The 26,200-nt window shown below is 61.8% G+C and overlaps 1 protein-coding gene and 1 non-coding gene across 10 annotated transcripts in view; both read left to right on the top strand.

Annotated features, from left to right (window-relative positions):
- Positions 1 to 26,200, top strand: part of C6H7orf50 (chromosome 6 C7orf50 homolog) — a 151,707-nt gene that overhangs the window by 109,505 nt on the left and 16,002 nt on the right. For 8 of the 9 annotated variants that reach the window (XM_063815139.1, XM_024357686.3, XM_024357688.3 and 5 more), the window contains one exon: positions 21,700 to 21,893. In XM_063815139.1, the coding sequence (XP_063671209.1) occupies positions 21,700 to 21,893 (194 nt within the window). Of the gene's footprint in view, positions 1 to 982; positions 1,106 to 21,699; positions 21,894 to 26,200 lie in introns of those variants that run through there. The other variant, XM_063815141.1, reaches the window with a different exon arrangement.
- MIR339 (microRNA mir-339) lies at positions 8,671 to 8,763 on the top strand. Its single transcript, NR_035758.1, has one exon. It is a non-coding gene; the product is annotated as a microRNA mir-339 (primary transcript).

Here is a 26,200-nt window from a genome sequence, read left to right as displayed (position 1 = left end):
CCAGGAGCCGCCTGTGGTGCTGTTTCGCTGACTTCCTTCCTCCCCCAACCATTTTAAATCTCAGAAAAACAGCCTACCCTTAATTTTTCTCCTCAGTATTATTACAGCCTCAGGATAGCCTCTCAATGGGCACGCATCTTTGTCTTGTTCTGTCCAGATATGTAGCGTGTGGAACAGCATCCCGTGTACGGAAGCAGTTCACCAGCTATCTGGGGGTCCTTCCTTTCCTCTTGGCCCCTCCTCCTGACCAGGACCTGCCGACCTGCTGGGGGAGGGGACTCTAGGGTCTCAGTGTGGACCACTGGCCACTGATGCTTCAAGCCAAGGCAGTGGGAGGGCTCCCTCCTGGCCACTCCACCCTTGAGACTGTACTAGGTACAAGGGGCCCTTAGCTCAGCCTGGGTGGATGCATGGACTGGTGCGTTTGTGGGGGTGGTTGGATGTGCCGGTGCAGTAAGCAGCCTTGCACCTGCTGCTCTGTGTTGGGGTCCGGGGTGTGGGCTGTGGGAAAGCAGGCATGGCGGCACCTGCCCAGAGAGAGCCCCACCTGCCCAGAGAGTCCCACCTGCCTGGGGAGAGAGAGAGAGTCCCCGCCTGCCCCGGGAGACAGAGAGTCCCCCCCCTGCCCTGGGAGAGAGAGAGTCTCCCCCTGCCCCGGGAGAGAGAGAGTCCCCGCCTGCCCCGGGAGAGAGAGAGTCCCCCCCCTGCCCCGGGAGAGAGAGAGTCCCCCCCCTGCCCCGGGAGAGAGAGAGTCCCCCCTCTGCCCCGGGAGAGAGAGAGTCCCCCCTCTGCCCCGGGAGAGAGAGAGTCCCCCACCTGCCCCGGGAGAGAGAGAGTCCCCGCCTGCCCCGGGAGAGAGAGAGTCCCCCCCCTGCCCCGGGAGAGAGAGAGTCCCCGCCTGCCCCGGGAGAGAGAGAGTCCCCGCCTGCCCCGGGAGAGAGAGAGTCCCCGCCTGCCCGGGGAGAGAGAGAGTCCCCGCCTGCCCGGGGAGAGAGAGACTCCCCGCCTGCCCAAAGCCACAAGCCTATGTGTGCCTTCATGGGTCAGGGGACAGCACAGCCCTACAGGTGGTCACTGGGCAGAACCTAGGAAGGCGTAGCAGCTGGTATGTGTCCACCTTTGCTGGGCTTGGTTCCCCCTCTGTGAATTGCAAAGAGCAGGGTAGCTGGAAGCGTGAGATGGAGTGGAGTGAAGCCCTTGGGGGCCACGGGTCCTCAGCCGGCACCACGTCCCCATCCCTGTGGGGCTAGTGGCCCAGCCCGGGGGACTGCACCCCACTGCCAGGCCAGCTTCTCCCGCTCCTGCTCTTGTCTTTGTCTCCCAAAGCAGCCCAGAGCCACCAGCACAGAACTACGGGGAGAAGAAACCTGGTCCCCAGGCTCAGGTGTGGAGGCGGGTGGCTGTGCGAGTTGGTGCGCTGGTGAAGACGGCATATGAGCAGGATTGGCGCGTTCATGGAGGCGGGTGGATGCGTGGGTTGGCGCGTTCGGGAAGACAGGTGGATGCGCGGGGTTGGCGCATTCATGGAGGCAGGTGACTGTGTGGGCTGGCGCATTCATGCTGGGGACACACTGGGGAGTCAGCACACAAGGCCACTGGGGCTCAGAAGGCCCAGAATTGAGTCCCTCCCATGAAACCGGTGACTGAGCACACACTTCCTTCTCTGAAAGTGGGGTGCGGAGACCAGTGGCAGAGACACTAAATCGGAAGCACTGCTGCATAGCGGCTGCAGGCAGTGGGCAGGACATCCCTTCCTGGCCTCCTCGTGTCCACCAGCTCCAGGAGGCCTCCAGTCCACCCTTGCCTGCCCCGCTGCCACCACGGAGCAGGCCTCTGCATGGGAACAGGCCTGGAGATGGTGAAACAGCTAGGAGGAAAACAGCCAGCCCCAGGCCTGACTCCGGCCTTGCAGATCCTTATTCAGCGGGGGACTGGAGTGCCCACACCATCTCCCCAGGCGGGGGTGGCCTCCAGAGCAGGCCCCGTGACCAGAGCACAGTGTGTCCTGGACCCTGACGCCTTGGGAGGGAGTCTAAGCCTCTCCTCGCCCTGGAACCGGCCCAGCCTCCGGGCTCACTGTGCTCCGGGTGGCCAGTGCGGCTCCCTCGCACCATAAAATTGATCTGCAAGGCAGGCACCGTGGTGCATGCTTGTAATCCCAGTCAGTGCTTTAGGAGGCCAAGGCAGGAGGATCACATGAGTCCAGGAGTTCCAGCCTCCTATGCCAGGCAACATAGACACCATCTCTCCAAAAATTAAAAATTAGGCTGGGCATGGTGGTGCACCTGTAATCCCCGTACTTTGGGAGGCCGAGGCAGGAAGATCACTTGGGCCCAGGAGTTCGTGAACAGCCTGGGCAACGTAGTGAGACCCTGTCTCTACAAAAAATTAAAAAATTAGCTGGACACAGTGGTGCACTCCTGTGGTCCCAGCTACTCGGAAGGCCAAGGTGGGAAAATCACTTGAGCCCAGGAAGTTAAGGCTGCAGTGAGCTACAATGGTGCCACTGCACTCTGGCCTGGGCGACAGAGCAAGACCCTATCTCCAAAAACAAACAAGCAAAAAAACTGATCTGCAGTCTTAGTCCCAGGGCAGGGAACACACAAGCCAGAAGAGATCTAGACGCCCTCTGTGTGGTGAGGAAAAGGCTGCGTGACTCATCCATGTATTCAGCCAGCCGGTATTGAGCACCTCCCCTTTGCTGGACACGTGGATGCCATGGGAGGGCTAGGCCTCTGCCTGCAGGGCCTGGGTAGGGGAGATGGGGGGACATGGAGTCAGACTGGGGAGAGATGGGGCAGATTGGGGAGATGGCAGACTGGGAAGATGGGGGTAGACTGGAGGAGATGGGGGGCATGGAGTCAGATTGGGGGAGCGATAGGGACAGATGGCGGCAGACTAGGGGAGATGGGGACAGACTGGGGGAGATGGGTCTATGGGGGCAGATTGGGGGAGATGAGAGGATAATGGAGGCAGATGGGGGAGATGAGGGAAGTAGGGGGACGATAGGGGCTGGGTGGGGGCGGTCAGAGGCAAGTACGTGCAGCTGGCAGGGGCCCTGCGCGGGGCGGTGCGCCCTCCCCGCAGTTCGCGCAGGTGGACCGGAGGCCCGGGCGGCCAGAGAGCCTTGTCGGAGGAGCAGTGGGGCTGCAGCAGGGTCCACCCCCGCCCTCTCAGCGCCGAGGCCCCGCCCCGGCTCTCCCACCCCCGCGCCGAGGTCCAGTCCCCGCAGGCGCGCTGGCGTCACGGTCCAGCCGGCTGGATCTGGTTCCAGCCGCGCCGGGCCGGCCGGGCATGCGCAGTGTGGAGGCGCTGCGGCTGCTGGAGGCGCGGGCCGGGCGGTGCGCACTGCGGGCGCATCCCTGCCCCGGCGCCATCCGTGCCCGCGGGACCTGACAGCCGGGTCAGAGGTCAGTGCGCGGGGTCAGGGCCCGCATCCGGGCTGCAGGGAGGGGATGGGAGGGGCCTGCCCCAGCCCCGCCCCGCGGCGACAGGTGGGCGCTCCCGTGGGAGGCCGTGGCGTCCAGGCGCTGCTGCGGGCCCCGCTCCGCCCTGCAGACCCCGGGCCGGCCGAGCCGCGCTTCTCGGGGCTCCGCTGCGCGCCGGTCCCCGAGCAGGCTCTGGACGGTCCCGCGCCTCCTCCCACTTACTCTCCTGGGGGCGCAGGGCCGGGCCGCGGGTGGCAGGGTGGGGGTCCAGGCCCTGCAGGCACTGCGAGCCCTCGAGCGGCCCCGCAACCGGCCAGGCTCCCCTGCGCTGTGGGGGCGGACCGGGCCCCCAGCCGCGATGCAGCAGCCCCCGGGGGAGACACGAGCTCTGAGGACCCTGGGTGGGCTGGAGTCGTCGGCCGCCGCGTGACCCTTGAGAGGGCCTGTGTCGCCCGCAGCGCCGCCTCGCCCCTCCCTGTGCCGGGGTAGAGGACCCCGTCGGGCGCTCGGAAGCCAAGGGCTTCCTTGCCTGAGGCAAGGCGGCCCCCACTGGCGCGATGGGTGCTAGTGCGAAGCTGTGTCAACTAAAGCAAAGACTCATGATGAAAACAATTGGGATAGTTTCACTCGGGAGCCTTCCTGAGGACGGCGGAGCAGGCCGGCAGCTCCTTCCAGAGGCTCTGCCGCTGCTGCGTCGGGGCTCAGCCGGGTTTGGGTTGGAGAGCGCAGAGGTGCTTGGAGTAGGTCTTTTATCTTCTGAGGAGGCGGTGGCCCGGGCAGGTGGCGGCCCCGTGCTGGTCCTGCGCTGTGTCTTCGGAGCGTCCTCAGCTGCTGCGCGCACAGCCGGGGGCCGTGGACCGTGGACCAGGCGTCCGCACAGACACGCGAACCGGGCTGCCTAGCCTGCTGCTGGGCCTCACGGCTGCACAGACGATAGGAATGGTGACCGTTGCTTCAGAGTCCTTTGCTTATGAGTAACTCACCGAATTGACAGTGATTTTTATGAATTCGTTGTGTTCACTGAGGAGTTGTGGCAAAGTGAGAAAACGTAACCCGTACTTAGTTCCTAGATGTGAGTGTTTTAAACTATGTGTAACAACTAACAAAATTGACATGATGATACACTTCACGGACATTTAATTTTGATCCTGCCATTTCCTCATTTTAGAGGCGGTAACATGTTCTGGTTTTTTTCTCGTCGCTCAAACATCTTCCAGGCTCCTGCACGGTGGGTGCTGTGTCTCCGGGCCCAGGTGACCTCGGGGTGAGAAGGAAGGGGCCTCTGAGATGAGAACATAGTTTTGCTGTTTTCAGTTTATACTCAAAGCCCTGCAGTTTCCTGACAGCACAGAGTACACCTGTCACGCGGGCAGGATGAAGCGCAGAGGCTGCCTGGTGAAGTGGGCGGCGCGCTGGAAAATCCACGTGCGGAGTAGCTTTGTTCCCTCCACGGGGAGTGTGCAAGGCCCTCTCGGGCGCTACGGGAGCCTCGCCCTCTGCACAGACTTCGGAGCCAGGTGCTGGAGCGGCAGCAACTGAGGGGCGTGGATGTCTTTGCATGGTTCCCATACGTTTTTTAAACGTTAATAATCTGATTTTCAGTAAAGTGGCAGGATCAGCATTGAAGAATGGGGAGCAACTGTGAGCCGATTTCCTGCGAGTGGTTGAGAAGCAGGCTTTGTGTGGTTGGCCGCCCTTGTGCTTAGCGGCTGCTCCTGCCGGAGCTGCCTGCCTGTCTTAGAAACAACGCCGCCTCCGACTGCTAGTTAGCGGTGGCTTCCACAGGTGAAGCCCAGGCAGGTTAGTGTTCTCACAGCTAGGAAGGACATGGGCCTGGCAGGGAGCTGCAGCACAGCCTCTGTCGACACAGAAGCACTGCCGTGCAAACCCCTGCCTCCCAGGACAGCTGTTGCGCGCCCAGCAGCCGGAGCGCTGGCTCCACGAGGGCTCTTCAGCAGTGCCAGGTGCAGCTGGGCTCCACCCTCAACTGGTCCAATAGTAGCGAAAGAAACGAGGAGTGTCGTGAATCGTTAAACAGCGTCCATATGCCTAAGTTCAAATTGGAGCCGCCCAGCCCTACCTGTGGATGCAAAGCTGCCGTTCAGTGGGGAGCTGGAGCCGAGAGGCCTATGTGACACCCCTGCATGTGGATGAAAGTCACCCAGAGGCCCTGCCAACATTCTGGGAGGTGGCAAGGGGGCAGGGCCTCTGGGATCTGGGGTCAGGAGTTCCAGGAGGCCTGCTTCTGCTTCTGCCCAGCAGTTCACTCTTCCCTCCACTGCAGCTGAAGCTTGAGCTGCTGCGGGGCCCACCTGGCCAGAGGCAGAAGGGAGCCCTCCGTCCCAGGCAGCGTCCTGGTGGGTGTCTGTCCTGTGCCAGACACTGGCCGCAGAGGCTGAGAAAGGAGAGGACCCCAGCCTGCCTCTGGAAGCCCAGGGGAGGCAGTGAAGGGCCCAAGGCTGGTGATGCAGGAGTTTCCAGAGCGCAGGGAAATACGGAGCAAGAAACGCCAGCCCTCAGCTCCACTGGGGAGCCACGCAACCTCTACCGGTGCTGAGGGGTTACAGGGCTCTGTTACCAGCCCCATTCCTCCTGGATAGGTGAGGTCGGTCCGTATCACACCCCCTAACCTCTTGTGCTCTGCGACCTCAGAATACACGGAGCTGTGTCCACAGGCCTCAGCGGCTGTGAGCCCCTCGCCTACACTGGGGGGTTCTCAGCTGACACCTGAGCCAGTGTCCTGTGCCGCAGTGGTGCCAGGGCAGAGTCCCCCTCCCCGACCTGACTTGTGCACCTTGTCACCCACCGCCAGCAGTGTCCCCCCACAACAGGCTTGCGCAGACCCAACCCAAGTCCCCAGCACCCACACCCCAGTGAGTTTCCTGTGCCCTGTAGGCTCAGCTGCTTCTCGTACTCCCCCCACTTGGGATCCTTGGAACAGGGAGTGGTTCTTATTTAGGTCCCTGAGGTACCAAGCACAGGCTTTGCTCTTAGCAGCCGCCACTCCAGTGATGAAGCCGTTAGCAGACTGGCCTCTGCAGAGCTCTGGGGGGAGGTGCCTGGCTTCTCCGGCCTCCACCCTGGCCCAGAGCTGCCTCCTGAGCAGCGGATCCCAACCTGCCTGCCCCCGGGGCTGGGTCTCCAGCAGTCAGGACTGAGCTGCTGCTAGCTGCTGACAGGTGTGGGGCGAAGGGGGCGCATTTGCCCCATGTCCCCATTGGCAGCATCTCCACGCCTTCCCTTGTGACACCTCCAACCAGAATAGACCAGGTGTGTGGGAGCCCCCACCTGCTCCCCCAGCGCCCCGGGGTCGTCTTCTGCCTGCTCCTTCTGTCCTCCACACTGAAGAGTGTGCTCCAGCTGGGGATGGGCATGCGTGACGCTGGGGAATGGACACCTGTGAAATGGTGGAGTGTGCATCAAGTCTAAATAGCCGCTCGCAGGATCTGGGGGCTTTTTGTTTCCAGAAACCTGATCTGATCTTTATAAAAAGTGCTCCCCCACTCAGTCAGCCTGAGTGTCCCTCCCATCCAGGCCAGCAGCGCTGTCTGGCTCGGCAAGGAGGGGCTGAAACTGGAGAGCCCCTGGGAAGGCTCTTGTGGGCCAGGTGGCAGCGGGGAGGGTGGCTCTTGTTCCCCGCCCTCATCCTAGCGTTTAGCAGACTGCCTCACACCACAGGTTTCCATTTTCACCCTTGGGTTAAGAGAAAAGCAGAAATAAGTTTCTAATGTTGCTTGCGAAATTCAACACTGGCCACCAGAGGCACCTGGGGCTTCTGCGTCTCTCTTGTCCCATGGGGCTCCTGCGTCTGTCCTGTCCCATGGGTCCGTTTCTTGCTGTTTATTGCAACCCGCCTGCATCGTTGGTGTGTGCAGCTGAACTCAGGCTGTTTAGGAAGCACACGGGCAGGGCTCTGTGGGGCCCATTCCTGGTCCCACGTCTCTGGCAAGGGCTCCTCTTGAACTGAGGCTTCTGAGCTCCTGCAGGCGGGCGTAGGGAGGCAGGTCCCACTGTCAGCCAAGCTGCAGGGTTTTTAGGAAGAAAGTGGGGGCTGTGCACTGTGGGCTCACACCTATAATCCCAGCACTTTGAGGCTGGCCGGAAGGATCGCTGTGGCCCAGGAGTTTGAAAACTCATGCCTATAATCCCAGCACTTTGGGAGGCCGGCCAGGAGGATCACTTTAGCTCAGGAGTGTGAGAGCAGCCTTGGTCCTATCTCTATAAAAAATTTAAAAACTGGCCAGGCATGGTGGCACATGCCTATAGTCCTGGTTGCTTGGGAGGCCGAGGTGGGAAGATTGCTTGAGCCCAGGAGGTCGAGGCTACAGTAAACTGTGATGGTGCTGCTGCAGTCCAGCCTGGGCCACAGAGCAAGACCATGTATCAAAAGGAAAGGGCTGCTGTGGAAGGGCCTCCAGTCCCCTGGCCTGGGCTGCAGGGGCCGCTGCTCCAGCCCTGCCTTCTACATGTGCCGAGATGTGAGCAGTCACCCCTGGAGATCCTCACCCCTTCTCTGTAGAACGAGGAGTCAGGCTGCCAGGGATTGGGGTCTGGGCGCGTTGCTGTCGTGGGTGTGTGTGTGTGTTTCCTGGGAGGAGGCCCCCACGGTCTTTGTCATGTTCTGCAGGGCCCAGTGGGAAGGAGTTGGAATTTGGATGGAGAGAAATGTGGAGTAGGGCAGGAACCTCCTTCCTGGGAAGGATTTGGAATTTGGATGGAGAGAAATGTGGAGTAGGGCAGGAACCTCCTTCCTAGGAAGGAGCCTGCGGGGGACCCTGCATGGGATCCCAGGTTCCCAGGGGGCCTCGGGTGTGGTGTTAGAGGGGCGCTGGGGCGGGGAGTCTGTCCATGTCTTCAGCCTGGGTCTCGTGAGTTCAGGGAGTTTGAACCTGGGTGGAGAATGAGCCCCTGTGTGTCTTCACTAACCTCCAGCTGACACGAGCTTCCGCAGACCCCGCGGTGGCGGGTGTGGGTGCTCCCCGTGCCATCTGTTGGGGACACCTCACGCATCACCTGCGCTCAGCCCGTGTCGCGGCTGCAGGAGCCACCAGACCCTGTAAATACTCGGATGCCCACATCTGCTCGTCTGTGTCTCCCTGTGGCTGTGCATCAGACCTCCCGCGTTTAAAACGTCCTTCTGAGAAGGGGCCACAGGCAGGTGCCACCCATTGCCACGGCACCACGGCAGGAAGCGTCCCATGCTCTGCAGGGGTGGCAGGAAGCGTCCTGTGCTCTGCAGGGGCGGGGCGGCCGCTCTCCCTGTCCTCCAGGAGCTCACGTGTGCCTGCCTGTGAGCGCCTCGACGACAGAGCCAGCGCCTGCCCCAGTGTCTGCGCCGGGACCGCGGAGTGGCCAGCTCGCCGCGGAGACGTCGCCGCACTTTGTAGCAGCCCCTGGACTCGTATGCGTGGGTCTTCTGATGCAGTGTGTTTTATTCGGTATCAACGTGGCAGGGGGAGAGCATGGGATGTTCCACTGGTGTCCTAGGGAGGAAGTAACTGGGGAGGGAGGACGGTTGGGGGGATTCACCCTTAAAGAATTTGAGAGCTTGTTTATTTTGCAGAATAAGAGTCAATTAATCCCCTGTGTGTTTCTGATCATTAAGAAGACCACATCGATGCTGCTGGTTGTGGGACTGTCATTTCAGAGTCCGGATCCGAATGTGGTCCTGGCTACTCTGCGAGGGTTGCCGTGGGAGGAGGTGGTGGAGGGCACGTGGGCGTCCCGTGTTCCCTCACGACGGCCGTCACCTGCGATTGCCTCAAAATAAAAGGCTTAATTCAAAAAACTCTTGTTTCTCAGAAAAAGCAGTTTACTACTGTGAGTTAACGCCGTGGAATTGTAATAATTGAGGTGACAAATCTGATTAAGGCTTTCTTTAAATTGGAACAGAATCCGTACGGGTGCCCCATGAGAGGGCTGTGGGACGTGGGACCAGGCTCCTGACCTTGGAACCCCTGGGTGGGGTCTGAGGCGATGCAGGAGAAAGAGGAGCTGGTGGTCCAGGAGGCGCCCGTGGGTGGGGACATGCCTCCCCGCAGGCCTGCGTCTGTCCTCGTGGGACGGGGCCAGGCTTCTGGTCCTTCCCTCCTGAGCCGCCGTCACCACCGTGGCTCACGAACGGTGCAGCGGGGCTCCTGGGGGTCTGCTCGCAGACCCCGGTGGACTCAGGGTTGGTTGCCCTGTCCAGGGGGCCTCGAGTGCTCCAGGACACGGCCTGTCCAATGTGGCCCAGGCGCCACACCTGTGGGCCGTCATCGCTGTCACCTGGGTGTGCCGAGGGACTTGGGCTTTCCTGCCACCCCTGCAGAGGATCGAACCTTGTGACCCAGGCCGAGGGAGCTGCCCTGGGTGCCCCTCAGGCTCCTGCTCCCCAGGACTCAGTTTATACCCCAAAACCCAGCCTCGCCCCGCGGAGGGGCGCTCATCCCAGTGTGTTTCCCTGTGCCAGGCACAGTTCTCGCTGGGCGGGTATTTTTGCCGCATGCTTTCTTTTAGTGCGCTGTTTGTGTATGGTTGCTGGTGAGCTGTGGTTTCTGTCTGGTGACAAGTAGGGAGGTGTTAGGTGGGTGGTGTCCTGCCTCCAGCCGACCTGCCGGGGTTCCCAGAGGGCACTGCGGTGGCAGCAAAGCCAGTCACACTGGGGCTGGCAGATTGCCCCTCTCCCATCCAACAGCACGGGGAAATGATTGATGACTGACAGCTGCTGAAGCCCCACTCCTGTGCGGTGGACGGACAGTGCTCCCTGGGGTCCCAGCTCCAACTGCTGGCATCTTGTCAAAGCAGCAGCCCAGGTGGCCACCACTGCCGATCAGACTTAATGGATGAAGACAGGGAGGCTGGGCAGAGCCCTTCAGCTTCCGACTCTGGTTCAGTCACTGAAATTCGCAATATCATCTCTGTCAAGGTCAGGTCCTACTGCCACGATGAAAAGGCTTCTGGGGAAGAAGAAAGAAACCTGCCCCATGGGTGCCAGCCTGGAGGTCCGCACTAGAGGTCCCTGCTGGGAGATCCTCAGCCTGGAGGTTCCCAACCTGGGGGTCCGTGCTGGGAGGTCCCCAATCTGGAGGTCCCCAACCTGGAGGTTCTTAACCTGGTGATCCCCAACCAGAAGGTCCCTACTGGTATGTCTCCAGCCTGGAGGTTCCCAACCTGGAGTTCCCTGCTGCGAGGTCCCCAGCCTGGAGGTGCCTGCCTGAAGGTCCCCAGCCTGGAGGCCCTGCTGGGAGGTCCCCAACCTGGAGGTACCTGCCCGAAGGTCCCCAGCCTGGAAGTACCTGCCTGAAGGTCCCCAGCCTGGAGGCCCTGCTGGGAGGTCCCATCTGAAGGCTCCACCTGGTGGTGTCTTTCGTAACCCCAGTCTCCAGCTCTGCTGTATCAGGACGTTACAAATGGCCTGATTGCCCCCGAGAAAGTCGAGGGGTCCTGACCCCTGCACTCCTCCGTTTCACACAGCCTGGGGAGCCCAGAGGAGCAGGACATCCAAGGCCCAGGCCGTCCTCAGGGGTGGTCAGCAGACGGCAGTAATGGGCTGGTGTCTGCCCCTGAGATCAGAGGTGAACAGGAACGGGAGCCTCTGTTTCCTGCAGGTCCTCCCTGCTCGGGAGGTGGGTTCGGTAAGGGCTGGGTTTACTGTCATTCATTTCCTTACGTCATCTTGGTCTTAGCTGTGTGAGACTAGCTGTCCCTGCAGTCTGGGAGGGGTTGGCCTGTTCCCCAACCCGCTACAGCCCCCTTGTGTGTGGTATCGGCCAGACATATCTCGATAGTGGGGGCTCCAGGTGGGGGCGCCGAGGGGCCCTTGGGTGGAGACGCAAGAGGGGGCAGCGGCTGGCGAGAAGCGAACCTAGGGGGCTCCTCTCTGGGGCCCAGGAAGAGTTCTTGGAGAGGCTGTCCTGGCTCTGACAGGAGAGCGGGCCTCCCCTTTGGTGGCCGGGCTGGGCCGGGCCCCAGGTTGCAGGAGGACTGTGATGGGAGCAAGGGGTGCCCCCTCTCTCAGGGAGCCCCAGGAGGGCAGAGGCTGCAGCACGTGTTCACAGGACGGGAGCATGAGGGAATGCACTCCGCGGCGTGGGGAGAAACAGTCGTGGGGACCAGGGCATCGCCCGCGGGGCCTGCCGCATCCATGCACTGCTGGGCCTGGCGCCCATGTTCCCACAGAGCAGCAGACACCACCACTCCGCCGGCCCTTGGATCTCTCCTCAGTGGGAAGACAGGCTGGGGACGGGCCGGCCACCTGCCGCCTCGCTGGACTTCTGCCCTGGGATTCCTGAGACGAGAGCTGAGCGTCCTAAGCTGCCCTCGTCCAGGTGCCCCCTGGCCTCCCTTGGGAAACACACTGTAGCTTGGCCTCCGGGCCGCGGTCAGTGCCTCGGGGCCACTGGGTCCAGGCTGTGGGAACTGTCTACTTCCTGGGAGGGCAGGAGTGAGAGACCTGAGTGGGTGACCCCAGGCAGCCCCAGCCCCCCACACTCCATCAGGAGAAGAGGGGTCAGGGCCACAGCCAACCAGTCTCCGCTTCCTGCTTGCTTCCCACCGCCTTTGCCCATCTGGAAGCCCTGGCTGCAGTGGGGGCCCTCCTCATGGTGATGGGCCTGGAGGTTCTTGGCGGCCACTGGAGCTTCCTGCAGCCACTAGGCCTGCGCAGCCTCCCCTCTGCCCACAGGGCAGCCCCACGGCCGCCTCCGCTCTGTGGTTTGCCTTCCTGGACTCAGGGCCTCACTGTTTTGAAAAGCCCGGGTGCTGCAGTGAGGACCCCGCTCCGCATTTCTGCCGGGAGCTGTGAGCAGCCAGGCCAGCCTCCTCACGGTGCCAGGAAGCCTTTCCTTCTGGCCCAGAGCAGCAGCTGCCCCTTCCAGCATTGACCGTGGGTGATCAACAACCTGGCATGTGGGCAGGATTCTCCCTATAGAACCATTGAACAACACGGACCTGTTAGCTCAAGGTACCTTCTGGCTTTGCAGGTGGCTAGAGATCCACGCAACCACAGGTGGGCCTGGTTGGGCCCCTCCAAGCCCTCACCCTCTTCCTCCCTCCCTTTCACTCCCCATTTTTTTTGAGACAGAGTCTCACTCTATTGCCCAGGCTGGAGTGCAATGGCGCGATCTTGGCTTACTGCAACCTCTGCCCCCCGCGGGTTCAAGCAGTTCTGCCGCAGCCTCTCGGGTAGCTGGGATTACAGACGTGCACCACCATGCCCGGCTAATTTTTGTATGTTTAGTAGAGACGTGGTTTCACCATGTTGGCCAGGCTGGTCTCGGACTCCTGACTCAGATGATCCACCCACCTGGGCCACCACGCCCGGACCACTCCCCAGTTCTTGACAAGTCTGCAGTTCCTGCACTGTCCCCAGACTATGGAACACCTGGGAGGGACAGAGAGCTTGTCCTGGGACCACCAGCTGGACAAGCCTATCACCCACCCCCGAGGCAGAAGACCTGGGGCGCAAGCCCTGATCTATTGATTTTTTTTTTGAGGGTCTCACTCTCATCCAGGCTGGGGTACAGTGGTGTGATCACAGCTCACTGCAGTCTCGAATTCCTGGGCTCAAGCCAGCCTCCCACCTTGGCCTCCCAAAGCACTCAGATTAACAGGTGTGAGCCAGTGCACCTGACCTCCACCCTGATTTACATAAAGACCACACTCTGGGCTGGACCCCACCCGCCCGCGTGCACACCTCAGCTGGCGCCCACGCCAGGTGCCTGCTCCCACTGGGCAGGAAGTGCGGACCTCCGGGAGGCACAGGCTGGGCCTGCTGGCCGTGGGTGTGCCCTTCGCGACTCCCCCATCACGACTCCCTCATCATGTCTCCTCATCACGTCTCCTCTCTGCTCGGGGCCAGGCTCTGAGACGCCACAGGCTGATGGCCGGAGCCAGGCGGACTTTGAGTCTGGGTCTGAGATGGCTCCACGTGTACAATGCACACTGGTTTCAAAGCTGTGGAGTGAGAAGAAAGACGTGCTTTCATTAGTCACTTTTTATATGGGTTACCTGTTGAAGGGGCAACCCCTTGTTCCTGTAGGGCCTCGGCTCTCACTTCCTGACTTGGACCCCACCCGCCAAGCCCTAGTTTGCGTGTCCTGGGCCTGTGCTTCCTGCCTGGTGGGAGCTGGTGCTTAGCCAGGGCTCAATGGAGAGAGCAGAGATGATGGCAGGGGTATGTGTGCACGTGTGTGTATGCGTGCTCGTGTGAGTGGGGATTTCTGCCTAGGGTGTGGGAACGTCTGAGCCCCGTGGGGACTTTGGGTCATTATTTAAATTTGGGCTAAGTTCTACTAGGTCTTCTGTCACCTGCTGGAATTATTTTCTTTCTGCCACATTTTAGAAAATAAAACGCACCGAACAAACATGGGGTGCTCCTACCGCAGCATGGGAAAGGCGAGGCGCCATCCCACCAAGGCGGGTGTGGTTTTGAGCCCTGGATGCTGGGCCCCAGAGCGCCTGGCCTTGTGTGCAGTGGGGGGCAGGGGCAGAGAAGCCCCTTACCCTGCCGTCCGCAGCTGCCCCTTCCCTGCCGTCCGCGGCTGCCCCTTCCCCGCCGTCCGCGGCTGCCCCTTATCCCGCCGTCCGCGGCTGCCCGCGGCAGTCAGTTCACGTGTTGGGGTGATCCCACTGGAGAAGTGTCCCCTCCAGGAAAGTTCGTAAGCGTTGAGTCCGTGTCTTGTTTCCCCAGAAGAAGGTGCAGGAGGGTGTGTAGCTGTCTCGCTGTCCTCCACCCCCCTGTGTGGAGCCCTCCCCACCTCCCCTGCCATCCAGGGATGCTCCCCAAGGGCCCGATGCAGCGACACTGGAGCCCTGGCCCCGTCACCCGGCTGACATCGTAGGACAGCAGCGCCTGCCTCCTGCACACCATCCCCTGCATGTCTACTGGACGGGGTCCAGGCCAGGTGACCCCTTCACCCACACAGCAGGGCACGGCAGGCCAGGCTGGTGGTGTCCTTCCCTGCAGCCCCTTCACCCGCACAGCAGGGCACGGCAGGCTGGGCTGGTGGCGTCCCTCCCCGCAACTCCAATTTGAGCAGGGAGCTCCTTATCTTTCCTCTGAGAGACAGTGGGTCCTTTCTCTGCCATTCTTTGATCCAGCACGGCCACCACTTCCCCAGGGAGCCTGAGCCTGGGGCCAGAGGCAGAGGCCCAACGCCCACAGCCTGAGGTGCTCTGGGCCCGCGTGGCCCTCAGACCAAGGCTTCCGAGTGGTCCGGGCTCTCCGCAGACCCCACACCCTCAATGACATGCGCAGCAGAGGACCAGGGTGCGTGGGTGGGCGCTGCTGTGCGCTGGCGTGTGCTGCTGTGCGCTGGCGTGCGCTGGCGTGTGCTGCTGTGTGCTGCTGTGCGCTGACGTGCTGGCGTGTGCTGCTGTGTGCTGCTGTGCGCTGGCGTGCGCTGCTGTGCGCTGGCGTGCGCTGCTGCGCGCTGGCGTGCGCTGCTGTGTGCTGCTGTGCGCTGGCGTGTGCTGCTGTGTGCTGCTGTGCGCTGGCGTGCACTGCTGTGTGCTGGCGTGCGCTGCTGTGCGCTGCTGTGTGCTGTGTGCTGCTGTGCGCTGCCGTGCGCGCTGGCGCGCGCTGCTGCGTGCCGGCGTGTGCTGCTGTGCGCTGCTGTGTGCTGCTGTGCGCTGGCGTGTGCTGCTGTGCGCTGGCGTGTGCTGCTGTGTGCTGCTGTGTGCTGGCGTGACACCGGAGGGGGAGCGTGTTTTGTCTGGGATCCTCATGTGACACCTCAGACACTAGACGGTCCTGCCCAGACGCCGGTCCGGGGTCACTGCGGGGCGTCAGGAGTATTTCCGTCTGGTCAGGTGACATCAGTGTCACATAGGCATTGCTCACAGAAGGGCCCCTGGAGGAAGGAGAGTGGCGGTCAGCACATGATGACCTTTGGCCTCGCTTCACCGTGGGTGAGGAGCTGCCCACCGAGGAAGCCCGGGCTGGGTGTTGGGACGCGCTCCTGCCTTGGTGCCTCCACGAGGGCTGGGCATTAGGGGCCCACAGGCCGCAGCTTCAGTCCCTCTGGCTCTCTGGGTTAGTCCTGGCCCCCCCCCCACCAACCCTCTGGGTTAGTCCTGGGTCCTCCCTGCTCTCCTGGGTCAGCCCTGGGTCCTCCCTGCCCTCTGGGTGAGCCCTGGGTCTCCCCACTCTGCCCTCCTTTCTTAGATGAAGGCTCTGCTCCCTTAGACTTGGGGGGAAACAGGAAGGTCTGGCTCAAACAGATGACTTTTTCTAAACCCTGAGTCCAGAGCGGCGTGGATGCCTATGGGCACTGGCAGCTGACAGCTTGCATGAACCCAGCCTCTGCAGGGGCTCCGATGGCCCAAACCCTGTTCATGAGACAGGGACTTGCACATTACTCCCTGAGCCTCAGGTTGACAAAGACCTGCTCATGCCTGGGGGACGGGGAGCCCACACCTGCTCTCATGCCCGGGGGACGGGGAGCCCACACCTGCTCTCATGCCTCAGGGACAGGGAGGCCACGCCTCTTCCTGACCCCACCTCTCTTTCCTCACCCCTCAGCCCCCCCAAACAATTTAGCAGGGACCCAGGAGCCACCCAGGTCACTTCCCATCACACCTCCCTGGTGTGAGGCTGCGGCTGGGGAAGGTCATTCCCAGGCTGGAGAGACTGAGCAGGGGTCACTGTCCTTTTGGGCCGTTCTCAGAGCCCACAGCACCCCTGTCAGGCCCTGCCCGGCAACGCGGCCCCCACACAGGACCTGCTGGACCAAGGCTGCCTGCTCCTCCCAGCCCTGGGGCTCTCACCGCACAGCCTGCACACTTGTGCTCACTGCACCATCCCTGCAGGGCAGGGAGGGCCCGCAGGCAGGAAGGGGCTGTAGACGGAATTGGTGCTCGGATCTGAGAGCTGGGCTCAGGCCAGGACAGGGTGACACCAACCGGAACGCTGCCGTGGCCGGATCGCTGCCGTGGCCGGCGGCCAATGTGGCCCCCTTCTCAGGGCTCGTTTCTGTGCATGGGATGTTCGCAGTCATCACTTAGGAAAATTCGGAACCGTGGAGATTGGTGTCCAGTCCAGGGACCTGGTGCCAGAGCCGGTGCCAGGCTGGCTTTATGGAGCCCCGCGTGTTTGTCCCACGTTTCCTGTTGGCTTAAATTCACAAACCTGGGAAATGATGATGGTTTTTATTTTTGCCAGTTCTTTTTGTTGGGGTATGACTAGCACGTTACCCACCTTGGACATCTCCAGGAAGAGCCAGTGTGTCGTGGCGAAGCCTCACGCTGGGGAGCACGGCTCACACAGGGCCCGTGTCACACAGATGGACGGGTGGGGTGGGCGGAAAGGAGCTGTTGGGTCTCTGCTGCCTCAGTCGAGTCTACGGGAACCTTTTCAAATCAAATTAGTGTCATTTCTTCTCTGTGTCTCTTGCCAGGAGTTAAAGGCATAAAGGAAAAACATAGTTTTCATGCAGTTGTATTTTCTCAAACAGTGTCAGCTTCTCTGTAAGAATCTCATGGCTCTCTTCTCTGGAAGCTGCCGTGGCCACTGATCCACTTTGCTCCTCCCAGCCTGTAGGGTTTGGCTTTGTGGTTTGTTTTCAGTGTATTTGTTGAGTACAGTGAACATTTTCATTGCCTGATGGTAATGATTTCATGTTTGACTGCACGAGTGCCGCGTTGCTTGAGGTAGCCTGTGGAAGTGTCCGTGTTGTGAAATACACAGCGTAGGTGCCCTGACAGGCCCGCTGGCCGCCTCCCCATCCCAGTCCTCGGGGTCGCAGTTTATCTGTGTGGGTGCAGGTCCTGCGTGAAGCTTTTCATGCGCATTGAATTGTTTTATGCATTTTCAAATGTAATCCTCAAGACATCTAACCGCAGGAGACAGAATGTGTGGCTGGAATTTTTATTTTTCTGTTCTTCATATGAGTGTCTGTATTTCGTCAAGTCTGAAATGCTGAAGACTGTCCTAGCATTGAGATAGGGTGACTATACTTTCGTACATCTTTCTGCTTGCCCTGGGATGGTCCAGAGACGCCGGCTTTAGACATCACACGTCTGTGACAGGCCGGTGCTTCCTTCCATGAGGCCCGTCCCGTCTGTGTCGGAAAGCCGTCATGTTAGGAGAGAGACTCTTGCCCTGACAGCGTCGGCTCAAAGCTGCCCACAACACCTCTCCCAGAAGAGTGGCCCCAGACTGCAGGGTCTGTGGGGTGGACACTGGGCCTAGAGGGGCTCCAGGGGGCCCAAAGTCTGCCCCTTCCCAGAATCCTGGAGGCGGCAGGAGCCTGGAGTCACCCCTGGCCGCTGCGCCAGGCTTTGCATCCTAGGCCTGAAACTCAAGTCCCTAGAAGGGGCCCTCATAGGCTTTTATTTGACAGTGGGATTCTTTTAAAATTTTTTTGGTGTGTACTTAGGTAATTTACAAGCCCTTGGGGCAACTTTGGGAGCTCTATGTGATAGTGTCAAGTTTGTTAAAAGTATTTGCTAATTAAACCCACGTTCTTATTTGCTAGTGAAACCGGCGTTCTTTGGAGGGTCGGCACGTGGGTGGCAGTTAGATAAAGTTGTCCGCTGCTCGTCCGTGGGTGACAGCCGTCCTGCCTTGCTCACCTGTGCTCTCTGGGCCAGACATTGTGCAGGCCAAGCAGAGCAAGCAGCGGGTCCCGGCATCACCACGCCCGATCCTGGCGGCCCCACCACCCTCCGGCGCTGCTCCCACTCCCCACGACCTGCCGAGGCCTGTGCCCTGCAGCCTGCCTGGACCTGCTGCCTCCCGCCCCCTCCAGCTGCACACCCTCCCGGGGCCCGCCTGTGTCATCCCAAGATAGCTGAGGTCGCTCACGTCATGGTCACAGCCTTGGTGAATCGCCTGGTCCAGGACAGTGAGTGCGAGCATAGGGCGGCCGATGGCGCGGAGTGGAGCCGGCACCCCCAGGGCAGCGAGCGCAAGCACGGGGCGGCCGATGGTGCGGAGTGGAGCCGGGCACCCCCAAGGCAGCAAGTGCGAGCACGGGGCGGCCGATGGCGCGGAGTGGAGCCGGGCACCCCAAGGCCCCTGGCTGTCCGGGCGCAGCGCCCTCACTCCAGCTGCCCCTGTGTCTTCTGTTGAGGCCCAGCACAGAAAGCAGGAGTTTGGAAAAGTTAAAGGTGCCCCGGCCAGTGTCAGGCACAGCCCAGGGCATTGGGTGGCACTCCTGAGCTTCCCACCTCGTGGCCACAGTGGCTCCCTCGGGGACACGGGAATTGGGCTGTGACTCCTGCCAGGTCGGGAGCGCTGGTGGCCAGAAGCAAGAGTGGGTGTGAAGGAAGCTGTTTCCGCAGCATCCAGGCTGGTGCCTGACACAAGAAGCAGCCCTGCACCGGGCGCTCGGGAAGCCTGCGGGAAACAGCTGGGCCTGCGGGTCCCCGGCTTGTCCCCGATATGGGACGGCCTGGGTTCCCCTCGCCATCCACCCCAGGCCAGTGCCCACGTTGCTGTTGCCCACAGCCTTGGCCCTGTCCTCACCACTCTGGCCACCAACCTGGGACCCTACCACAGGGCCCTGCCCACCTGCTCAGGGCCTGTCCGGGTGCCCCACACATGTGGGCTGACAGACCCTCGGCCACCGCGGCGGCCCCTGTGCAGCCCTAACAGTATTGTGGACTTTGGCCCGCGTGACCAGCCGTGGCCTGCATGGCCCAAGGGGTGGGGGCCGAGGCTGGGCCTGTGCCAGGAGGGTTTTTGCCTTTCAGGGCCAGGTGTTGTGCCTGCCCCGTTGGCAGCTGTGGGCGGCTGTGGGCCTAGGAGGTGGGCGTGGAGCTGGTTGGAGCCGGTGAGTCACCAGGCTCCCCTGGGGGTGTCCACATCCCCACCATGAAAATCTTGCTCCCCAGAGCCCTGCGTGCCTGGCCTGGTGGGTCTCGGAGCTTCCCGCCTGTGTGTCTGGGAAGCCTAGGCCTTCCCACCGGGACTCTTCAGCCTCTCTGTGCCGGGCATCTGCCAGGGAGGGTGCCCCTCGCCCCCCAGGCCCTGTCTCTTGCTGCGGACCCCTGGCAGGCTCTAGGGGTGTGGCTGTGGGTGTGTTGGCGTGTGTGTGTGGTGTGTGTGGGTGTCTGTGGGCGTATGTGGGTATCTGTGGGTGTCTGGGTGTGTGGGCATCTGTGGGCGTCTGTGGGTGTCTGTGGGTGTGTTTGGGTATCTGGGTGTTTGTGGGTGTCTGGGTGTGTATCTGGGTGTGGGCGTGTGTGGCTGTGGGTATGTTGGGATGGTGTGTGGATGTGTTTGGGTGTGTTTGGGTATCTGGGTGTTTGTGGGTGTCTGCAGGTGTTTGGGTGTTTGGGTGTGTGTGGGTGTGTCAGGGTGTCTGTGGGCGTGTGAGGGTGTGTCTTGGTGTGTGTGGGTGTGTCTGGGTGTCTGTGGGCATGTGGGTGTTTGGGTGTGTGTGGGTGTGTCTGGGTGTCTATGGGTGTTTGGGTATCTGTGGGTGTCTGGGTATCTGTGGGTGTCTGGGTGTGGGCGTATGTGGGTGTCTCTGGGTGTGTTTGGGTATCTGGGTGTTTGTGGGTGTCTGGGTGTGGGCGTGTGTGGCTGTGGGTATGTTGGGATGGTGTGTGGATGTGTTTGGGTGTGTTTGGGTGTTTGTGGGTGTCTGCAGGTGTTTGGGTGTGTGTGGGTGTGTCAGGGTGTCTGTGGGCGTGTGAGGGTGTGTCTTGGTGTGTGTGGGTGTGTCTGGGTGTCTGTGGGCGTGTGTGGGTGTTTGGGTGTGTGTGGGTGTGTCTGGGTGTCTATGGGTGTTTGGGTATCTGTGGGTGTCTGGGTGTGTGGGCGTATGTGGGTGTCTCTGGGTGTGTTTGGGTATCTGGGTGTTGGTGTCTGGGTGTGTATCTGGGTGTGGGCGTGTGTGGCTGTGGGTATGTTGGGATGGTGTGTGGGTGTGTTTGGGTATCTGGGTGTTTGTGGGTGTATGCAGGTGTTTGGGTGTGTGTGGGTGTGTCAGGGTGTCTGTGGGCGTGTGAGGGTGTGTCTTGGTGTGTGTGGGTGTGTCTGGGTGTCTGTGGGCGTGTGTGGGTGTGTCTGGGTGTGTCTGGGTGTCTGGGTGTTTGGGTATCTGTGGGTGTCTGGGTATCTGTGGGTGTCTGGGTGTCTGGATTTGTTGGATGTGTGTGGGTGTCAGTGTGTGTGGTTGTATGTGGGTGTGTGGCATGTGGGGGTATCTGGGTGTGGGTGTGTTGGGTGTGGGTGGGTGGGTGTCTGGGTGTCTGTGGGTGTGGGTATGTGTCCGTGTCTGTGGGTGTGGGTGGGTGAGTGTGGGTGTATGGTGTGTGTGGGTGGGTGTGGGTCGGTGTGGGTACATGGGTGAGGGTTGGGGGCTGTGTTTGGCTGTGGGGGTGAGTCTGTGAATGTGTGTGTCTGTGTCGGGGGGGTGGGTTGCATATATATCTGTGTGTAGGGGGGCCCTTGCCTCACCCTTCTTTGCTCTCCCTGGGGTGGGATGCGCAGGCGTGGGCTGTGCCCGGCCCCCCTTCCTGGAAGCTCCTGGTGGGCGCTGCCTGGTTCCGATTCCCACGCCCCGAGCCGTTTCCCTGGGCTCCTGGCCTTGCTCGGAGTCTACACTGATGTTCTGATTTTTCCAAAAAAGACGAAGCATGTGGACAGCGGCTGGGGTCACCTCATGGTCACCCTGTGGCCCGGCTGCCCCGGTTTTGACGCTTTGCACCATCCTCTTCTTTTGTTAATGAGGGGAGGGTGGGCAAGACGGAGGGCCTGTGGTTTCCTGGCAAGATGTGGCTGGGGACACATGGTCACAGCGGGCCCTCTCCCTCCCTCGGGGGTCTTGGCCCCCTCCCTGTCTCCAGCCTGCAGCCCGGGGGGAGCCAGGCAGCCAGCGACCTGCCAGAAAGCAGCAGGCCCCAGGCACCGTCCTCGGGATTTGGGTCGGGCCTGGGGCCAGCACCTGGCCTGTGTGATAACAGACACCGGCACACCTTCAGCCCTCCCTGGGGGCCGGCCCGGATCTTCCCACGTTGTGCGGGGTGGGGCAGGACCTCACAGAGCCTTGGGAGCCGGGAGTCTGTGGGAGGTGGACCACGGGGGTGGGGAAGGGGCCTCTGGGCAGTTAATCCTGGCACCTGGCGCCTGCCCGCAGGACTGGCCATCCTCACGTGACCTGTCTCTTCGTCGTAGCACAGGCTCAGCAGGATGGTGTCGGCTGGGGCCAGACCCAGTGCTTGGGGACAGAGCTTTTGGCCACTACCGAGGCGAGGGTGGGCTCGGGAAGCCCCAGGCAGCGCACCCGTCTCTGGATACCCTCCATCCCCGAAGCCTAATGTGTTCCTTGACTTTCAGGGAGAAGCTGTGCTCAGGCCTGGGCTGGACGCAGAGCCAGAGCGGTCCCCAGAGGAGCAGAGGGTCCTGGAAAGGAAGCTGAAAAAGGAACGGAAGAAAGAGGAGAGGCAGCGTCTGCGGGAGGCAGGCCTTGTGGCCCAGCACCCGCCTGCCAGGCGCTCGGGGGCCGAACTGGCCCTGGACTACCTCTGCGGGTGAGCGGCCCTGCCCCACGCGGTTCTGTCCCGGGCGTGCGTCTCAACCCCTGCCTGAGGGGGTCGCAGCCTTCACCCGCACATACTGTGTGGAAGGTTCTAGAGCAGTGAGGCATGAGCGTTCATGCCAGGCCTGTGCTGCCACCGCTGCCCTTTCTGTCTGAATGGCCCAGAGCCTTCAGGAACTTTCAGGGGCGGCAGCAGAGCCGCTGCCCGTGCAGGGGTTGCCTGGAACTGTGCTTTTAGAAATGGGTCTGATGGTGAACCTCGCCCCAGGTGCACGTCACCACAGGAAGAATCCGCGGGCCTGGGTGCCGCTTGGATGTGGGGGTGAGGAGGAGGGAACTCGTGGCCTTCAGCCCTCACTCACAGTGACAGGAGGCGCCACTGCCACCCGAGAGCGGGAAGACGGGGATTGTGGGGTGCTGGGCACAGGGTGCCATCTCCCTGGCTGCCTGCGGCGTGGCTGGGTGGACGGTGCCTGCGGCGTGGCTGGGTGGACGGTGCCTGCGGCGTGGCTGGGTGGACGGTGCAGGATTGCAGGGGTCTGAGGCTTCGGCGTGGGCTCCACAGCCTTGTGGGCCGTGGCCACCTCCCCGGCGCTCACCAGCACAGGCTGCTGCCCGTTCCTGTCCGTCTCCCTGAGTGCTGACTGCACCTAGAATAAGGGGTGTCACGGCGTCCACGTGGCTGGCTTCCTCGGAGACAAGAACTGGGTCCCTGTGATGAAGTCACCCTGAGGGGCAGGGTGTCCTGTTGGGGGCACTGGCCCTGCCTGGGAGGACAGGCTCCAGCCGCACCTCTGTGGGAGGCCCTCGGAGAGATGACCCCCAGTGTGGCTGTGCAGCTAGCGGAATGAGCAGCGGGGCCTGCGTGGATGTGCACGCTGCGTGCACGTGTACGTGTGTGTGCATGTGTGTACGTGTGTGCATGTGTGTGTGTATGTGTGTTCGCATGGGTGTGCACGCACACGTGTGTTCGCATGGGGGTGTGCACGCGCATGTGCATAAATGTGTGCATGTGTATACGTGGGTGCACGTGTGTACGCATGTGTGTACATGTGCATGTGTATACGTGTACATGTGTGCGCATGTGTATACGTGTGTTGTGTGCATGTGTGCGTGCGTACATGTGCATGTGTATACGTGTTGTGTACATGTGTGCACGTGCATGTGTTTACGTGTGTGCGTGTGTATACGTTTGTGTATACGCGTTGTGTATGTGTGCATGTGTATACATGTATACACATGTGTACATGTGTGCGTGTGTGCATGTGTGTTTATGCACGTGTGTGTTTATGTGTGGACATGTGTGTTGTGTGTGCATCCCCAGGACGGCCCTCCACCTACAGGAGAGGGGCTCTTGGCCGCCCTGCACCAGGCTCAGCGCTGGGCTCAGGAAATGGGGATGGGGGCGAGCCTCGTGCTTCTCGGAGCTGAGGCTGCCTTGGGGGTCATAGAATGAGCTCAGCCATAGCGTTGGGTGGATCCGGCTGGAACCAGTTGAGTCATCATGGGTCTCTGCACTGGTCAGTTCTCTGGGAGCCTTAGCTTCCCTCTCCCTGAGGAATGTGGGGCTGAGGCCAGGTGCCCAGGGCTACCCCAAGAGCTCTTTCTTGCTCCGAGAACGCGCTTGGCCCAGGGGACGGTGCTGGCTGTGGTGTGAGGCCGCTACCCCCTGTGCTCGCTCCTGCTTCTCGGCAGGCAGGGCTACAAGCCACCGCAGGGTCAGTCGCTGTAGACAGAGGGGGCTTCAGAGGCCGTTGGTGCAGCATCTCCAGCCCAGGTGTGAGCAGGGTGTGGGCTGGGCAGAGGCGCAGGTGGACACAGGCCTGGAAGGTGCCAGCTGCAGGAATGGACTGTAGGCTCCTTGTGGGAGGCAGAGGGCGACTGGGGCCTGCAGCTATGCCACCTGCACCTTGCCTGTCTCCACTGGCAAGTGCCTCGGGGCGTGGCTGTTCTGGACCTGCCCTGACGCCTGGGGTGGGCGGGGTTTGTCCGCCTTCCTCCCCAGGCCTGCCAGCACTTTCGGCTGCTCTCAGCATGGACTGTTAGACAAGGGGGACATTGGGGACATGGGCAGGAGAGGGGGGACCATCCGCTTCACCACGTGGCTGCTACTCCCTGGTCTTCACCCTGGAGGCGCCCTGACTCCCCTCCCATGATCACACACCCTCCGAGCACCCCACGGGAAGGTCCTGAGTGCCTGGGAGCATGCCCTGCTCCTGTCCTCAGCCTCACCCTCCTCTCCCGCTCTGGGACCTTCCCGTGGCCCCCTCATGCTACTCGCAACCCCCCAGCGGCAAGTCCTGTGCGGAGGCACTGTGTCCTGCGTGTGGGAGGAGGGGGGACTCTTATTCCTCAGAAACAAAGCAGCCCCTTCCCACAGGAGCTTCTTCCAAGGCCTGGGATCCGCACACCAGGAGGCCAGCCACAGACACGGGCACCCCGGCAGGAGCTTCTCCTCTTTCCTGGGGGTCTCCAAGGGCGCCCGCAAGTCCAGCCGCATCTGGCTGCCAGATCAGAGCCCACGTGGATGTGTGGAGCCCACGGTATCCCTGGCAACTCAGGGTTTTCCAAAGAGAGGGAGCCCAGGGATTCCCACAGGGGAGTGTCCTTAGCCTGGGGGCTGCTGGGGACCACTGGCCACGCCACGGCTGGCCCATCACAGAGCCCCCACCCCAGGGGCAGCGGTGAAGGTAGGTGCCCGAGTTGTCTTCCCCCTGCAGAGGCCCTGGACTGGGACTCAGGAAGGACATGCTGGCCGCCATGGCCCGTGGCCATCTTATGGGCTTTCCACGAGGGGTTCCTCCTGGAGGCAAAGCCATCTGCAGCCAGGTGGGCTGTGTGTGGAGGAGATCCCAAATTGTTCTGGTGAGGCCTCATGGTGGAGAGTTTCCTCTCATCTCTCCGGGAGGCACCCCACCCATTCCAGGATGCCCTGGTGGTCTCCCCTCCAGATCCCCCGAAGGCTCTGCCCCCAAGACACGTCGACTCAGCGCCCGTGGGGTCTTCATGCCCCGTCCCTAGAACCCGGGTCGCAGGCTGGGCATCGTCCCCACACGGTGACCTTGGCCTGTGACCTGTGACCATACCCTGGGCTGTTCTTGCATCTCAAGGGTTCATCTTCTCTGCAGCCTTCCTGGGGTGCTTCTGGCTTTGTGTGAAGCTGGGGCTGGTGGGAGCTGTGCAGCAGGGCTGGGGAGAGGAGGGTCCAGAGGCTGAGATGGGGGATTGTGGCCGTCGTGCGCTCTTTTCCTGCAGTATGGCCGTCGTGCGCTCTTTCCCTGCAGTATGGCCGTCGTGCGCTCTTTCCCTGCAGTATGGCCGTCGTGCGCTCTTTCCCTGCGCTGTGGCCGTCGTGCGCTCTTTCCCTGCGCTGTGGCAGTCGTGCGCTCTTTCCCTGCAGTATGGCCGTCGTGCGCTCTTTCCCTGCGCTGTGGCCGTCGTGCGCTCTTTCCCTGCGCTGTGGCCGTCGTGCGCTCTTTCCCTGCGCTGTGGCCGTCGTGCGCTCTTTCCCTGCGCTGTGGCCGTCGTGCGCTCTTTCCCTGCAGTATGGCCGTCGTGCGCTCTTTCCCTGCAGTATGGCCGTCGTGCGCTCTTTCCCTGCAGTATGGCCGTCGTGCGCTCTTTCCCTGCAGTATGGCCGTCGTGCGCTCTTTCCCTGCGCTGTGGCCGTCGTGTGCTCTTTCCCTGCAGTATGGCCGTCGTGCGCTCTTTCCCTGCGCTGTGGCCGTCGTGCGCTCTTTCCCTGCGCTGTGGCCGTCGTGCGCTCTTTCCCTGCGCTGTGGCAGTCGTGCGCTCTTTCCCTGCAGTATGGCCGTCGTGCGCTCTTTCCCTGCAGTATGGCCGTCGTGCGCTCTTTCCCTGCAGTATGGCCGTCGTGCGCTCTTTCCCTGCAGTATGGCCGTCGTGCGCTCTTTCCCTGCAGTATGGCCGTCGTGCGCTCTTTCCCTGCAGTATGGCCGTCGTGCGCTCTTTCCCTGCAGTATGGCCGTCGTGCGCTCTTTCCCTGCAGTATGGCCGTCGTGCGCTCTTTCCCTGCAGTATGGCCGTCGTGCGCTCTTTCCCTGCAGTATGGCCGTCGTGCGCTCTTTCCCTGCAGTATGGCCGTCGTGCGCTCTTTCCCTGCAGTATGGCCGTCGTGCGCTCTTTCCCTGCAGTATGGCCGTCGTGCGCTCTTTCCCTGCGCTGTGGCCGTCGTGCGCTCTTTCCCTGCGCTGTGGCAGTCGTGCGCTCTTTCCCTGCAGTATGGCCGTCGTGCGCTCTTTCCCTGCAGTATGGCCGTCGTGCGCTCTTTCCCTGCAG

Source organism: Pan troglodytes, chromosome 6 (assembly GCF_028858775.2).
Source record: "Pan troglodytes isolate AG18354 chromosome 6, NHGRI_mPanTro3-v2.0_pri, whole genome shotgun sequence".
Lineage (NCBI taxonomy): Eukaryota > Metazoa > Chordata > Mammalia > Primates > Hominidae > Pan > Pan troglodytes.
The sequence above is the reverse complement of the archived record's forward strand: the minus strand, read 5'-3'. Positions and strand labels throughout refer to the sequence as shown.